Below are 14,821 nucleotides of genomic sequence, written 5' to 3' on the forward strand. Positions count from 1 at the left end.
GTGTCCTCGCCAGGGTGCTGGGCCGAGTCCTCATAACCAAAGACACCACTGGGTTAGGAGCCGCACTCTGGGGAGGAGGGAGAGCAGGACCCAGAGAGGGGGCTATGGGAACAGGGCGAAGGCAAAGGGCGGCTTCACGTGCTGCCCGAGGCAAGCTAGCTGATCCTTGTGATGAGCACCCCCCTCCCCACCCAGATCTGTGGTTGTGGGGCAGAAATGGAATGGTCAACAACCTTGACAATGAGAAAATAAAACTCAGGAGCTCAGAGGTAGAAGACAGGGAAGGACAGTGAAGGGAGCGGGGGCTGAGGGATAATGTCAAAAGTGGATGGAATAAAGCCCCGAAATTTAAGTGTGAAAGTCACTTAATGTTACAAAATTATCTAGCAAGAGAATTAGAGGAAAAGGGAGGAAAGAAAGAAAGTTGTGAAAATGGGCACAATCCTCATTTTTCACATCGGGGGTCATGGGGTAACTTCTGAAGTAGATATTTGCGTATTTCTGTTTTTCAGCATGTGCGTTATTCATAATAATACAAACACATACAAATATAGTCCAGCAGCAATGAGGTAACCAACCAGAATTAAAAATGGAAATAGCTAAAAAGACTGAAAAGCGAGTCTGGAGGTGAAGTGGGAGATTACTGATGAGCAGTTTGCTACGATTTCATTTGTTAACATATGCGTGAGTGACTTTGCTAAAAAGAGGAAACCATCCCCGCAAAGCAGAGCGGGGGTGGCAGCTTTCCAGTGATGCCCCTCTTCCCATTGCAGCACCCCCTCCCCCGCCCCTGCCGACTTCCGGCTGCTGTTCTCTGCCTTGGACTTGGTGGTGGTAGTGTGTATATCTATGTTTGCCGGATTACTTACCTCAGTAAGTAGGACGCCCTCGCTGTCCTCAGTTTTGGGGCTGGACTCCTGGGGCTTTGAGCTCCCCGCAGACCAGGTCTTGGCCAGGCTGGCTAGGCCATCGGCCTGGCCGGAGCTCACGCTGCCTTTCAGAGCGTGTACCAGGTACTCTTCCACAGAAAACTTGTCCCGCGTGGCACAAGGTGGGCAGCTGGGCTGCAGGGGCGGGCCAGGCAGGGGCTTCTGACTGTCTATACAGGCCAGCTTGCCCAGAGGTGGGCTGGGCAGGGGCTGCTGGCTGTCTAAGCAGGCCAGCTTGCCCAGGAAGAAGGACTCTAGCGGGTGAGGTTTCCAGGGCTGGAGAGGGTGAAATGGGAAGGGATGAGGCAGTCTGCTGTAGGGGAAGGGGTGAGTGGGCTGGGGCAGGGGGCCTACATCCTGGGGATGGTGGAGTTTCCACACGTGGTTTAGACATTGCAAGGGGCTGATCAGTTTGTGGAGTTCCGACCGAGGCAGTTCTGGACGTAGGCCCTCGCCGAGTTTCTTAAAACACAGTTGGCCAAGGCCTGGCTCCTTCAGAGGCTTGGTGAACTGGGGGGCATTTCTAACATATGGGGCACCAAGTGGGGACTCATCTTCCTGTGGGGAAAACACAGGTGTTAGAACATAGGACCAGAGCTAAGGCAAAGGTGCTGTCTGGAGGCCCTGTGAGCCTGTTCTGAGGTGGGGGCGGATCTCACCTGCACGGGGACTGTGCAGCTCTCCTGCTCGGGGGTTCTGGGAAGGGGTCTGGCCAAAGCTGCTCCCACTTGAGCCAGGGACTTTGAGCTCTTCTTCTTGCGTTTCTTTCGGGCTTTGCTGCGATGCTTCCCCTTCCAACACACACGGGCCATTTTGCCCTCTGTTGCGTGGGCCACATTATTGGGGATTTGATCAAGGCTCTCGGACTGGCTGTTAGAAAGGGGGCGACAGGTCATCGTTTTGAGTGTGAAGAGGCAGGAAGATGTAGCTGCTTAGGTAACTGCGGTTAGAGTCATTGACAAATCCCAGCTTAGTTGGTACTTCTGTAAACGTGGGAACCCAGAGGAACCTCAGTTTTCTCATTTATAAAATGGGTGTAGTATTTTCTGCCATGCAGAAACAGCTCATTTAAAAAGCCCACCTCAGTGCGTGGCCCTTAAGGCGAGCTTCCTAAAAACCATAGTTATCACCATTGTGAGTGGGCACGCACTGCTCTTCTGGATACACACTTCCGTCCCTGCTCTCCAGGCTGCGCTGTCCCTGGAGGTCCCAGAACGGGGCGTGTGACTCGGAAGGCCACACCCCACAGTGGGCATTCTCAGTTCTAATTGACAAGAGTGAGTTTTCTGTTGCCTCCAGAAGGAGAGACAGTCGACACTGGTCACCTCTGATACCTGGTGGCCGTAGGAATGTGAGGAGCTGCAGACACACAGACACTCTGCCTGGGCTGGTGCCTGGGGACCAGGGGAGCCCGGCCTTCTCTGATAGCCAGAGGTTCGCCGCAACCAGGTATCTCACTTGGCCCTTATCCCTGCCAGGTATCAAGGCACTGGCAGCTGCTTCTGAAGGGCCACTGCCAAACAGCTGTGGAGCAGACCATAGCCTCAGTCACTTCCCATGGCCTCATCTTCTGCCTCCCCACAAAGGAGGCAAACTCAGCCCAGTCCTGGGGGACTGCTAGAGGCCTACATGCTTCTCTTAGGCAGCTGGAAGAAGTGGGTCCATCAGAAACCCGCTACCCTGGGCAAAAGGCATCTGGGACAGCGTAAAGAATTTGACCAAACTCTGGACATTTCTAGATCCAAGGGTAGCAGCCCTCCTGGCAAACTTTTTATCACTTGTCATTTCCAAATTCCAAAGATAAAAAAGTCCACCACACAAGGTGGTAGAGGAGGAAATGGTTTCCAGATTCGACTTCCAGTTGCCAAAAGTCCCCTTTGGGGATCAGGAGCCCAGGAACAGGCCGAGCCTCACTCGGCTTGCTTCTTGCAAGGCCACAGAGCTGCGAGTCTGGCCGTCACACTGGTTTCCTGTGTCTCACAGGAGAAGACTCCGTACTCTCCCCCGTTAGAGTGGTCCTCTGGACCTGCACTTGTGGTCACGCACCAGCTAAAGAGCAACTCCTGTTCCCAGCACCCTCCCCACTGATGGGAAACACGGGGGAGCAGCAAGGACTCTGAGGAGAATAAAAATAAAATGTCAAGCTGATGTGACCCAGAGGCAGTTATCCACACGCTGTGAAAAGCTTTTGAAAAGCTTATTTGGCTGAGAGACCAGCTCAGCCAGGAAAGCCTGGGCAGGTTCCAAGAGCCGCACCACAGGTGCTGAAGGAGGGAGCCAGGGGTCACTAGGGAGCGGCCCGGGTGAGCAGCTGGGGGAGGGAGGACGCTGGCTTCAGTTCCCTGTGTCCCGATCAAGCTGGCCTCCTTACCTGTACTGTTTGGACCCAGCGATGAAAATCCGTTCTGAAAAGGTGGGGCTGAACTCTTGGCTATTCTCACCTTTTAAGTAAAGGAAAAGGGGTTGGATGAGCAGAAGGGAGAGCAGAAGGAACAGGAATTCAGCACTTAGGAGAGAGGCATTTTACAGACACCCTCCTGGGCAGCTCCTCCTCTTCCTCCTCCTCCGCAGACCACCTCCATGGGGTGGCTCACCTCCCTACCCACGCGGGCTCCTTTCACTGTCTCGCCCCACCCTCCTGGCTGAAGGGTCAGGAGCAGGGGGCACGCCTATGACTATGATATGCGATCACAGGGTGCCCGCCTCACTTCACTTACCGTGAAGCTTAAGTGAGATGAGCTATGTAAAACCCTCAACATGGTGCCTGGCACATATAATGGCTCAATAAATACAAGCTATTTTATATATGTATGTGTGTGTGTGTGTGTGTACGTGAATATTATTACAAGTGAGTATGTCACTCACTCCACTTCGAGTTTGATTCTCTCCTCTCTCCTCACAAATTGGCCAGAAGGCAGTGGGAGATGAGGGGAAGGATGTGTGTCTGTGGGAAACGCCATTACGAGCAGTTGGTCTTGCAAGGTTCTGCCCCGAGAAACCTCCTGGGTTAGACGGTGGCTGGGGGAGAGAGGAGACTCCCGGCCCTTGCCAGAACTCTGCGGAGTTTCTCAGGCTCTGGCAGCGGCTGCCATTTCAAGTCATTTTGAGGTATTGTAAATAGACGCAGAGAGGACGAGACCAGGCCTTGCCCTGCAGCAGCCTGTGGCCCGTCTACTTGCCCAGTGGGCCCAAGAGCAGGTGTTCATTCTTTAGGGTGGGGCCACCTTGAGGTGGAAGAGGATCAAGCCCCAGAGGGGCTTTCCAGGAGACCTGGCCTTTCCTGTCTGGGGCCTCTCCGGGGATGCTCAGGCTGGTTCTAGACGAAGGCTCAGGGCCTGGTTGACAATGCTGCAGAGCCCCCAGGACCTGGGAAGCTTGCGAACTCCTGCCTCCCAGCTCTCTGCTTGCTCTGGTTACAATGGGCAAAGGCCTCCATTCGTCTTTTCTCCCGTGTTTCTCTTTCCAGCACTGTTACCGCTCCCGCTTCACACTCATGCTTGGCTTAACCCCCCAGTTGCATCCTGTGAGAATCACGCAGAGTGGTGACCCTGACCTCCCTCTTCCACAGGGGCACCTTGAACCTCACCTGCACCAGCCGCCCTTACACGAGAACTGCGCCCCATGCGGGCCCACCCATCTGCCCTCTCTGCCAACACCCCGAACCCGGGGCCCCTTACATTCGGCCTGGGCGATGATGGAGATGGCAGCCAGCCCTCCCTCGGAGCCTTCCTTGGCTGTGCCTTTGGTAATCACATCGTTCAAGATCTCCCACTTCCCACAGAACACGGGGCTCTTCTCCACGGCCTCGAGCTTATTGACGGAGCTTTGCTTCTTCCCCATTGCTTGTGTCTTCTCCTTGGCTTTGGCGAGCTCCTTCTGCTGCCCGGCTGCCGACCCAGGGGCGCCTGGGCAGGCCATTTCCATCACTGCCATCTCCCAGGCTCACGCTCACCCTGAGGGAGAGACCAAACAGGGCAGGTCACTGGCAGACCCTGAGGGGCCCAGGTCGGGCTTTGGGTTGGAGGAGAAGAGCAGGGGGAAAAGGGACCTTTGCCTCTTTATGTCGCATATACCTATCCTCTAAACATCCCAAAGTGCAAAGAAGCCAACCTCTCAGTACCCACACTGGTTCCATGTGCCGTGAGCCCCCAGCCCTACCGGCACACGGCCATAAATGGATTCCCGCACTCTGCCCCACAAGGAGGCTTCCAGCCCACTTCGTCCAGATAGCCACAGCACAAACATCTGGGTTGGCTCTTTTTTGCTTCTATAAATAATGGCTGAATCTTTTTCTGTTGTTTGTTTTAATGGCAAACCTTGCTTCCTCAGAACATGGTGGTGAATCCTGTATTCCAAGACCGTTAGTCACCTCATTGACTACTTAAGCCTTGCCTTTCCTTTTTAGAGGACATGTCTACACCGTCCCCCATAGTTTTTCTCCAAGTGGAGAAAATCAAGGCTTTATTCCCAGCAGGAGGTAGATATATGTGTGTGTGTGTGTGTGTGTGTGTGTGTATAAAATCTTACAAAGTCTAAAAATCAGCATGCAAATGGCAGAGCCAGCACTTGGCTCCTGTCCCAAGACACATCTGTTTGTGGCTCTTCAGAAGGAATTGACATGCTTCCTTCTGTCACGTCCAAACTCATTTGCTAAAAATCTCTCCCAGATATCATTTTCCTTTCAGGCAACATTAGTAGTGAAATTTATATTAGAAGCTCCAGTGCCAACCTACACCACTAGAAATATGAGGACAAAGCACAAGAATTCACCTGTTTCTGGGTCCCATCTCCAGCAGCCCTGTGTGTTACCCGCAAGCCTCAGGGAGACTGAGCCCAGTGTGGCGACGATCTGTACAAACAGCATGTAGACTAGAATTGCCACAGAGATCAGCACCAACTTGAGACTGAGCACGTGGGAAACTTTTTAAAGACTGGGGCTGTGAACTCCCAAAGGGCAGGGTTGTGATCTGCTGTAGAAAAAGCCTGAGAAGGCACCAGATGCAGACAGGTCTTTAATGAGAGTTCTCTGATGGGAGGTTGGTCTTAAAGCTGTTACTAAGAGATGTAATCTTCCCCTCTGTAACTCCACTCATCCCAGATCTCGGCCTCTGTTTGCTCTTGGGGCAGAAAAGCAGACCATGGCCTTTTGCCCTATCAGGCTGGAAACTTAAATGAGACAGTGGGAAGCTGGGAAACACTTGCATAAAACTTTCTTCCTAATGAATCTGCCTTACCACAATGGCTGCGAAAGACTGAGCCAGCCTGACTGGGGTGGCGTGAGGGGGATGGATGGGTGTGTTGGTCACTACTAATTTGATCCTTACGCCTCTGCCTTTAAGAGCCTCCTTGCTTTGAGCTCTGAGTGGCTCTAGCTTTCAGCATGGATGCCTAAAGGCTGGATGCTGAGGTGGCTGAATGGACGGCCTTATTGATACTTGATGATGACCTTACAAAATCTAAGGGGTATTCTGATTTCAATTACGTGAAAGTCCTCCAAGGCAGGATTTTTTTCTAGTTACCATATTTTCTTCCCATCCCACACCTCCTTAACCTCTGCCACCTCCGAAAAGGAATTGATTAGGGCCTACAGTAGCTCCCGCATTTCTCAGCCTTTTTATGAGGGGTACTGGGCTCTTGAAAACGAACTGCAGCCTCTAAACCTAACAGTCTTAGAGGGGTGCTTACAGGGATCTCCACATTACTTTAACATCCTCAGTTTTACTTGAAAAAACTGAAATCTAGTTTGGCAGTGACTTCCCCAAGGTCACCCCGACTGCAAGTGGCAGGACAGGGCCAGGACCTAGAACCCCAGGCTTGAGGCTGTGCTGCGCCCTCTGCAAGTCTCCTGGGTTACACAGGCAAACACAAGCGGGGAACCCGTGGTCCTCTCTGGTCCGAGAGCTCCTGGGGGCTGCGGCGATGCCTTCAGTGGATGGCACAGCAGGGCACGGAGGAGACAACCAATGTTGGCTGAGCGAGGGAATCTAAGGGCGACCTTCAGAGAAGGATGATCCTGACATGGAGTGGGGGGGGGGGAGAGTTCCATCTGACGAGTGAGAGAAATGAGGCCTGGTGGTTGGTAATTGTTCTGAGGGCAGCCAGCTGTCTGAGATCTAGCAGTGCTGGGGTTCACACGGCCTGTCTCTGCCTGACGTGGTTCATCCTAGAGCTCCACTAGAGAGGCTGCGGGGCACCCTCTCACCCCCAGGGCCGTCCTTTCACCTTGGTGGTTAGGTAGGCCGCTGGCCAGGGGCCCTGATCCTTTCTCCACAAGCATGCCAGGCTCCCCTGCCCCAGAGAAGCTGAGGCAGAGGTAGCCAAGCTCAGGGCCTCTTCAGTTCCCTGGTGGGTGACTCATCCAACAGCCTGGCAGGCAGCGAGAGGAACAAGGAGGCTGTTGAGAAGCTAACCCAGCAGCTGGCAGCTGAATCTGTGAAGGGCACGGGGAAAACAGGCTGACCCTCACCTCCCAGTGGCAAGAAATCACAGCCCGGGAACTGAAAAGCTTCTCCTGTGTCTGGCTTGCCTGGGCCACATGACCATGACTCAGGCCCTCACCGACAGCCTCCAAGTTCAAGAGGCTATTCTCAGGACACTTTGGCCCAATAGCAGCTCTTTTACACACACACTTGCTCCGTCCTTCTTTCTCTACTCCTATATGGGTATTGGTCCACACATAAACGGGGTTCTGTATTAAGCCTGGGGCTGCTGGCCAGGTGACCTTCCCAGCCCTAGGTTTTGGTCCTTGGCTCGATGCCCTAGTTCACAGGCCTGCAGCTCTGCCCCTTCTCTCTCCTGCAGCTTGTGGGGAGTGAGGACTAACTGGGAGCCAGTTATGTCTCTGCCTTTGAAGGCAGGTCAAAATCCTGATCCATTACTCAGCCCGGACTCTCTCCCCAGCTCCACTCACACCTCCATTGCATTCGGACCTCTGTTCTCTGTCAGAGCTGAGGACGTGAGCAGTAGTAATAATAGCCAAATCCACTCAGCTCACCCCCAAGATCATGAAAACAAAAGCAAAAGGGAAAGGGGTGGAATTCGTTCAGTATTTTTCTTTTAGGGCCTGGTGCATGTAAACTGCCTGTTCTCTCTTCTGTGGTGCTGTGACGAGCCCCTGGGGAAGCCTGGGGGTAGAAATGACTGGGATGGTACCAGACCAACCCTTGGGCGGATTTGTATGACATGCATGCTGTGGACAGGACCCCTGAATCCTGAGATCAGACTTGGCTCCCTTACCAGGTAGTAAAGGTCTTCTAAGGTGAGGAGTTCTTAATATGGGTTCAAGGGTGGCTTCAGGATGGTCTGTGAGCCCCAGAGACTAGACGCAGCTTATATTTCTCCAGAGAAGAGGTCCATAGCTTCCATCGCATTCTTCAAGGGTCTCGTATCCCCTAGAAGGTGGCTGTGGTCCCACAGAAGACCGAGGCTGGGTTTAAAAGCCTGATTCTGGCTCTGCTCTCCCACCCCAGGGATGCAGTGCCTTCCAAGCTGACTGCGAGTTAGAATAACCAGATGAGTTCTTACAATGCACTCACCCTAGACCTACTGAATCAGTCCCTGGGCATTAGGCCCAGAATCTGTACTTTTGACAAGTTCTCTGGACGATTCTGATGCCAACGGGCCAGGGACTATCAACCTTCCCTATACTGTAAGGCTACGCTGTCAAATATGGCAGCCACTAGCTACACGTAGCTACCTACGTTTAAATCAATTAAAATTAAATAAAATTTAACAATCAGTGCCTCACTTACACTAACTACTATGTTGGACGGTGCAGCTAGAGAACATTTCTATCGGGCGGTTCTGGTCTAAGGCTCTGACAGCAGTATTTTCTTGACAGCAAAATTTCTGTTCCTAGGATTCTGGGACAAAAGAGGGGTTTAGATTTAATGAATTTTTTATTCACCGAAAGGTACAAAAATAACGTTTTAAATTTTGATCCTCAGCGATGATAACCTTTCAAAAATGCATCATATTTCACTTCCCTATTTTAGTAAATACAGTAAAAACAACGGAGTAGAAACCAGAAGATATGGGTTTCAGCCTTGGCAACTTAAAAAAAAAAAAAGCAGTGGGACCATTTTTGTCGAATGAAATCATACTTCAACTCCCAATATATCAAAGAGCTAGAATGTAACTCTGTGTAACTCAACTGATATGTAACTCAAAAAATAGCTGCTCTGCTAAGGAAGGTAGGCAAAGGCTCCACACACTCAGCTTTCCTTTACCCGCGAAGGACCTCTGTGGAATCCTAGGTCTCCGAGGAAAAGAGTTTGCAAACCAGTGGCCTAGAAAATCTTTTGAGATTCTTTTTAGCTCCTAGAATGCCAATGATTTGTCAGGATTATCTGTGGGCCGGGTGACTCCGATTCAGAACAATAATTGTCAATATTTACTGAGCACCTACCATTATTAATCTCTCATGTTCAGATGTGAACACTGACTGAGGCTTAGAGACGCACAGAAGCCTGCTGAAACATTCGCACAGTTACGTGTTGCAGAGGGGCTGACCCCGTGCTCCCGCCTCCCGAGCTTGCATGCTAAATCTTAAGCAGGCCCCTCAGTTTCTTCTCTTAGCATCTATAGAGTTGTTTTGAGGACTGAATGAGGTAGAGTACATGAAACGCCAGTCAGTTTGCCTTGCCAATAGCAATTTCAATGCTAAATGAAAGTTCATTCCCTTACCCTCTACTAGGCCCATAAATGCTATCACTGAGACAACGGGACTTCTCTGTCTCAGCACCATATAGTGAAGGTTTTGAGCTTTACCTAAGCCATTCAACACACTGAGCCTTGATTCTCTGTATCTAAAGGATATAAAAATCTCTGTCTTACAGGGTCATCTTGAAAATGTCCACTGAGGGGCAAGGGCAGACCAGGGCAAATCCCTCTCATGACTATTTTATCTGGAAGTAAAAATCTGTCCTTCTCTGAATGCCCAGAGGGGACAAATAGCAGAAGTTGAATGACTCAACTTCCTTAATAAGATATTAGTTGAAAACCAATCTTATTCTGATGCTTCCTCTTTTAAGCCCCAGCTTGCCTGGCCAGTAGGCCACACTAGGCCAGCCTCTGCCTATCAAGAACGAGGGGCTGTACAGGAAGGGGAACCAAGGGCCAGCACAAGGCAGAGTGAGCTGGCCTGGCAAAACAGCCATCTGGCCAGGCAGACCCAGAGATCTCCATTCATGCTCAGCCCTGGCTCCCTTTCTGCCCTGACTGCCTTCCCCAAAACCCTACTCCAGCCTCTGTTCCAGTCAGACTGCTCCTTTCATGGCCTGAGCAGGGAGCAATGGGCAAGCCTCCAATTCTTTTCCTCTGCTCACCCTGTTACTCCCATTGAGAATGCCTTCCTTCTTTGTTAACATTGGCCCTGACCTCGCCTATCCTTTATAACCTGTTTCCTCAATGAAGACTTTTACGACAGGCTCCTGCATTCATTCAACGAGTGTTCAGTGAGTGTCTCCTAAGGGCCAGGGACTATAACTACAGTTATCAAACATCTGCTGTGTGCTGGCCATGTGCTGGGTGCTTTATCTGCATTACTGATGAACCTCGCAGCAACCCTGCAAGGTCGGTAATGGTATTCCCATTTTACAGATGAAGAAATGAATGCTCCAAGAGGAAATTTATCTGCGGAAACAAATAAGGCCCAATTTATATAACTAGAGTAGCTAACATGGGGTTAGGGCTAAAAGTAAGACACTTTGACCCTTTCCCCTGGGACCCGAGGATCCTCAGTTCCTTTCTAGAATAAAAGCTTGTTGGCAGAGGTACCTGGAACCATCAGGAGCTGAGCCGTATTACTCTCATGTGGATATTACTACCCTTATTTTACCTGTAGGATCCGCTCCCTGTTGGTAATAATTTCTTAGCTTGTGGAGGCACAAGAACTAAAAATGAGAGGCCGCATCATTAAGGGCTAAATCAGCAAAAAACCGGTCAGATTTCTAGTTGACTTACACTGATATGTGTTCCTGTGGTGTTACAATTTTTACCTTGATTAGCTTCAACAGGTCATTTTCTTAAAACAATTAAAAAGAAACTCACACACAATACATACATACAGAGTTCCAGGAAAGATGGCGCTACCTTCACCGAAAGAACCACTGAAGGATGTGCTTTGGCAAGCAGAAAAGTAAACCAGAGAAGAAATAGGTTGTGAGAAACAATGGGAGGCACAGGAATTGATATGATATGCTGGTCAATTTAATTAACAATTGAATGTAAAAAATTAGTTTAAACCATTTTTAAACATTACGTTCTAAACAATATATAAGGAAAAGGGGGTGAAGGGGGCCGTCCCATGGGTGGAGTGATAGAGCCTTGCCTTTTTGTGGGATTTACATATGAAAATGCTTATACTACATTAGAAGAAATTATAGTTATATATACATGTTAAAATTTAAGAGTAACTAACTAGAAGAATAGAAATACAATTCAAAGTTTCCAAACCAGAAGGGTAAAGGAAAAACATTGATAGCTCTAACAAGAGGTAAGGAAAGGGAGAAAAAAGAAGCAAAGAAAAAGGACAGTAAGTATAAAAAGAAACACAAGTTAAGGTGACAGGGTAAGTTGAAATATTAATATATCATTTATCGCAACACCCATGAATAGATTAAGCCCACCTATTAAAAGACAGATAATCAGACAGGATTTAACTAGATATTGACTAAAAGAGACAAAACAAAATAATACAGAAAAGTTGAAAACAAAGGATGAAAGGAGATGTCGATACAAACACATATAACATTAATATCAGACAAAATACTTTAGACAAAAAGATAACATTCACTTATATGCGCAGTTAATAAAGAGCCTCAAAATCCAGAGACTGGTGGTAGGTTGAGGCTTTATGGACGAGTAAGGTCTTGGCTTCAGAGTGTCCTGTCACACTGCAGAGAGACTGCAGAATCTTATTACACAGTATTCTTTGTGCATGCAATGGGTCTCCTGGGTGTTGGGCCCTGTGTTGAGCGCTGGGTGTACACTGAGGAAGAAGACGCAGTCCCTTGAGACGCTTACCGTCTACTGGAGGAAAGAGACAAGTGGTCAGAAAATTACAGTGCAATACAGTAATGCAACGACAGACACAGACACACAGAAGACGCAATGAGAACATGTGGGGGGACACCCAGCCCAGCCTGGTGGGTGTCAGGAAAGGTTTCCTAAGGCAGGTGATGCCTGGGCTGAGTTTCAAGGGGTGAGCAAACAATTCCCGAGTAAAAGGAGAGGGTACTCCAGGTAGTGGGGATGGCCCAAGTTAAGGCACAGAGGTGAATCTACGTAGGAATCACAAACAACTCAGAGCCGCTGGTGAGCAACACGAAGCCAGGAAGCCGCAGGAGACGAGGCTGTGGAGGAGTTCGAGTAGCAGATCATGGAAATGTCCTCGGTCATGGTAAACCTCCAGGGGTTAAATTCTCAGAAGAAGAAGAGAGGTATAACTCAGGGCCAGAGTTCTGGATGGAGGAACCTATGGGGTAAGGGTAGCTGGTGGGCGCTGAGCATTAAAAGAACAGCTGGCCTTTGGGACAGAATCTCTCCCGACTACCCAGCCTAGGCAGACAATATCATAAGTTACGGGCCTCTGGGAGGCTTAATTCTTTCCATTAGATAGAAAGAACAAGTAGGCACTGGGACGTAGACACAGATATGAAGAGAGAAGGAGCACTCTGATGAAACTCAGCTGGAGGAATCTCAAAACCTGCCTCGCTCGCCAGCTTGAGGCCTGCTTCCCAGGAGAGCAATTTCTGTGTAAGCATTTCCCATTACGGAGGATATGAAATGTGAATGTACATTAATCATTAAAGTCTTACAGATCAATTATAAAAAAGAAACCTGCTGTGCCCACAAAAACTCAGTCTCTCTGCCAATTCCATAGGTCAAATTGCTGAGTAAATGAAATGTATGGACTAAAATTTATGACTGTCCTCCAGTTCCCACCACATGCCCGTCAATCTTGACTAGTCCCACACATGCAGGGACACCGCCGTCGACAGGCCCCTTTAAATGTTTAAGGCAATTGCCTCACGTCTATTCTATTAGCATAGGTCTTACCCAATTCTAGCTTCTCCCTGACCCCCTCCCACACAACACTGATGCTGAGCTAATCTTAAAACGTCATGTCCTTGAGACAGTCTCAAGTTCAAAGACATCCGTTGGCTCTGCATTGCTTATGGGCCCAGTCCCAACTCTGTGGTCCATAATCTGTCTAACCACTGTTTCCTTAAACACAGGGTTTGGCTCTGGCTCGTCTCCACACCCTGCTAGCTACTTAAACCTACAGGTCTCTGTGTGTGCCACGATCTCGTGTGGGATGTCCTGCACATCCTGCTTGTCCTTCACAGGTGCAGTTCAGGCCTTCCACCTCCAGGAAGTCCCTACCAACAGCTCTACTGCACGGCCTCCTTTTCTGACTGCCTGCTGCACCATGCCTCCTCACTCTCTTCACCCTCATCCTGGCCCTTAATCATACCCCCACTTGCTTTACTCATCAAAGGAAATAATGTAGATGAAAGAACTCTGGAAACGATAAAGCATTATACCAAGAGAAGACAGCCATTTCTGTGTGCACAGCTCAGGTTTGCGATAGGTATGGAGCAAACAGAAATACAGAAAAAAGTTGCACAAAGACATATGGTGTAACTTTATAATAGTAGAAAACTGGAGAAAATGTCTAATTATAGGGGGAGGATAATTATTAAATAAATCCTATACATCCATTAAAAACGTTTATAATTTTTAACTGTATGAAGAAATGCTTATGGGGTACAACGTTAACAGAAAAAGGATACAGAATTATATCTAAAGTGTGATCCTACCTATCATGTGTCTGTATATTATATCGACATTTATAAAAACGCAGACACCTACCACAGACAGGCAGCAATTCTTCTCTCTTGATGGTGTTTCATATTCTTTATACCTTCCTAATTTTTCCACATTTTTTTTTTCAGTGAGCATGCATTACATTTCTCAGTCTTCATTTTTTAACAGATGTTTCCAAGTGGTCAGAAAAAATACAGGAAGGATACACAGCGAAAAGCAAAAATCCTCCCCACCGCCCCCCCATTCCTCTGAGGGGCTCGCTGTTACCAGTTTCTTTTCTATCCCTCCAGAGACGTTCTCTATGGAATGTAATTTTATAGTGAAAACAAGCTGTAACTAAAAAACGGGTCTCTTGGTAAGAGATGAGAAATTTAGGAGGCATCTGGTCCACCTTTGTGACTAGGGCTTAATAAATGTGATGACTGCTTCCCCCACCCCAGAGGGAGCCCCACCAGAATCTCTGGCTGTGCCACTGAAACAGAAGGCTGGAGACGGGCAAGCTCACCCCCCGCCGGTTTTGGTTTTCATTCTGCTCCCTTTCTTGTTCTCTCCTGGGGATTGTGGGTTTTATCAGTTGTGACTCAAGTAGAAAGATGCTCAAAGATGGCTCTGTCAGCCGTCCTCAACTCTGACAGCCACTGCTTCCCTGCTTTTATTTGTGATCAACCAATGATAAGTGTATATAGTGGTTACAGGCCTTGGCGAGTGCTGGGCGTAAGAAATACTCGTGGGTCCATAAAGAGTGGGAAACAGCAGAACCGAGAAAAGCACCAGCTTTTTCTTTGCTGCTTATGTCAAGGGGTGGGATCTGAGGCTGGTCCCAATCTGAGAAACCTGAGAGGCGAGTTGTTCTGGCTAGTCTCCCCTATCTCCATTTTATAATATCTGATGCTACTTAAAAAAACAAAAAAAAAAATAAAAAAAAACACTTTTTTTTTAAATGCAAAGGTAATAATGCTTGCTCATTGTAAAAATTTAAACAATACAAAGTGTATATAGAAAAAAAAAATCCCTGTATTACTTACTCCCTCCTCCCCACAACATAAGACACACTTAAATTT

The 14,821-nt window shown here is 48.9% G+C and overlaps 1 protein-coding gene across 2 annotated transcripts in view; it reads right to left on the minus strand.

Annotated features, from left to right (window-relative positions):
- MAP3K14 (mitogen-activated protein kinase kinase kinase 14) overlaps nucleotides 1-14,821 on the minus strand; it is a 39,977-nt gene that overhangs the window by 14,098 nt on the left and 11,058 nt on the right. Inside the window, exons 2-6 of one of the 2 annotated variants that reach the window (XM_036222570.1) lie at nucleotides 8,166-8,331; nucleotides 4,607-4,882; nucleotides 3,301-3,370; nucleotides 1,589-1,799; nucleotides 870-1,487 (exon numbers count right to left, since the gene is read on the minus strand). In XM_036222570.1, coding sequence (XP_036078463.1) covers nucleotides 870-1,487; nucleotides 1,589-1,799; nucleotides 3,301-3,370; nucleotides 4,607-4,862 — 1,155 coding nt within the window. In that variant the 5' untranslated portion in view covers nucleotides 4,863-4,882; nucleotides 8,166-8,331. The remainder of the gene's footprint in view (nucleotides 1-869; nucleotides 1,488-1,588; nucleotides 1,800-3,300; nucleotides 3,371-4,606; nucleotides 4,883-8,165; nucleotides 8,332-14,821) is intronic. The other variant, XM_016139805.2, reaches the window with a different exon arrangement.

The sequence above is a fragment of the Rousettus aegyptiacus genome, unplaced genomic scaffold (assembly GCF_014176215.1).
Source record: "Rousettus aegyptiacus isolate mRouAeg1 unplaced genomic scaffold, mRouAeg1.p scaffold_m13_p_6, whole genome shotgun sequence".
NCBI classification, from domain to species: domain Eukaryota; kingdom Metazoa; phylum Chordata; class Mammalia; order Chiroptera; family Pteropodidae; genus Rousettus; species Rousettus aegyptiacus.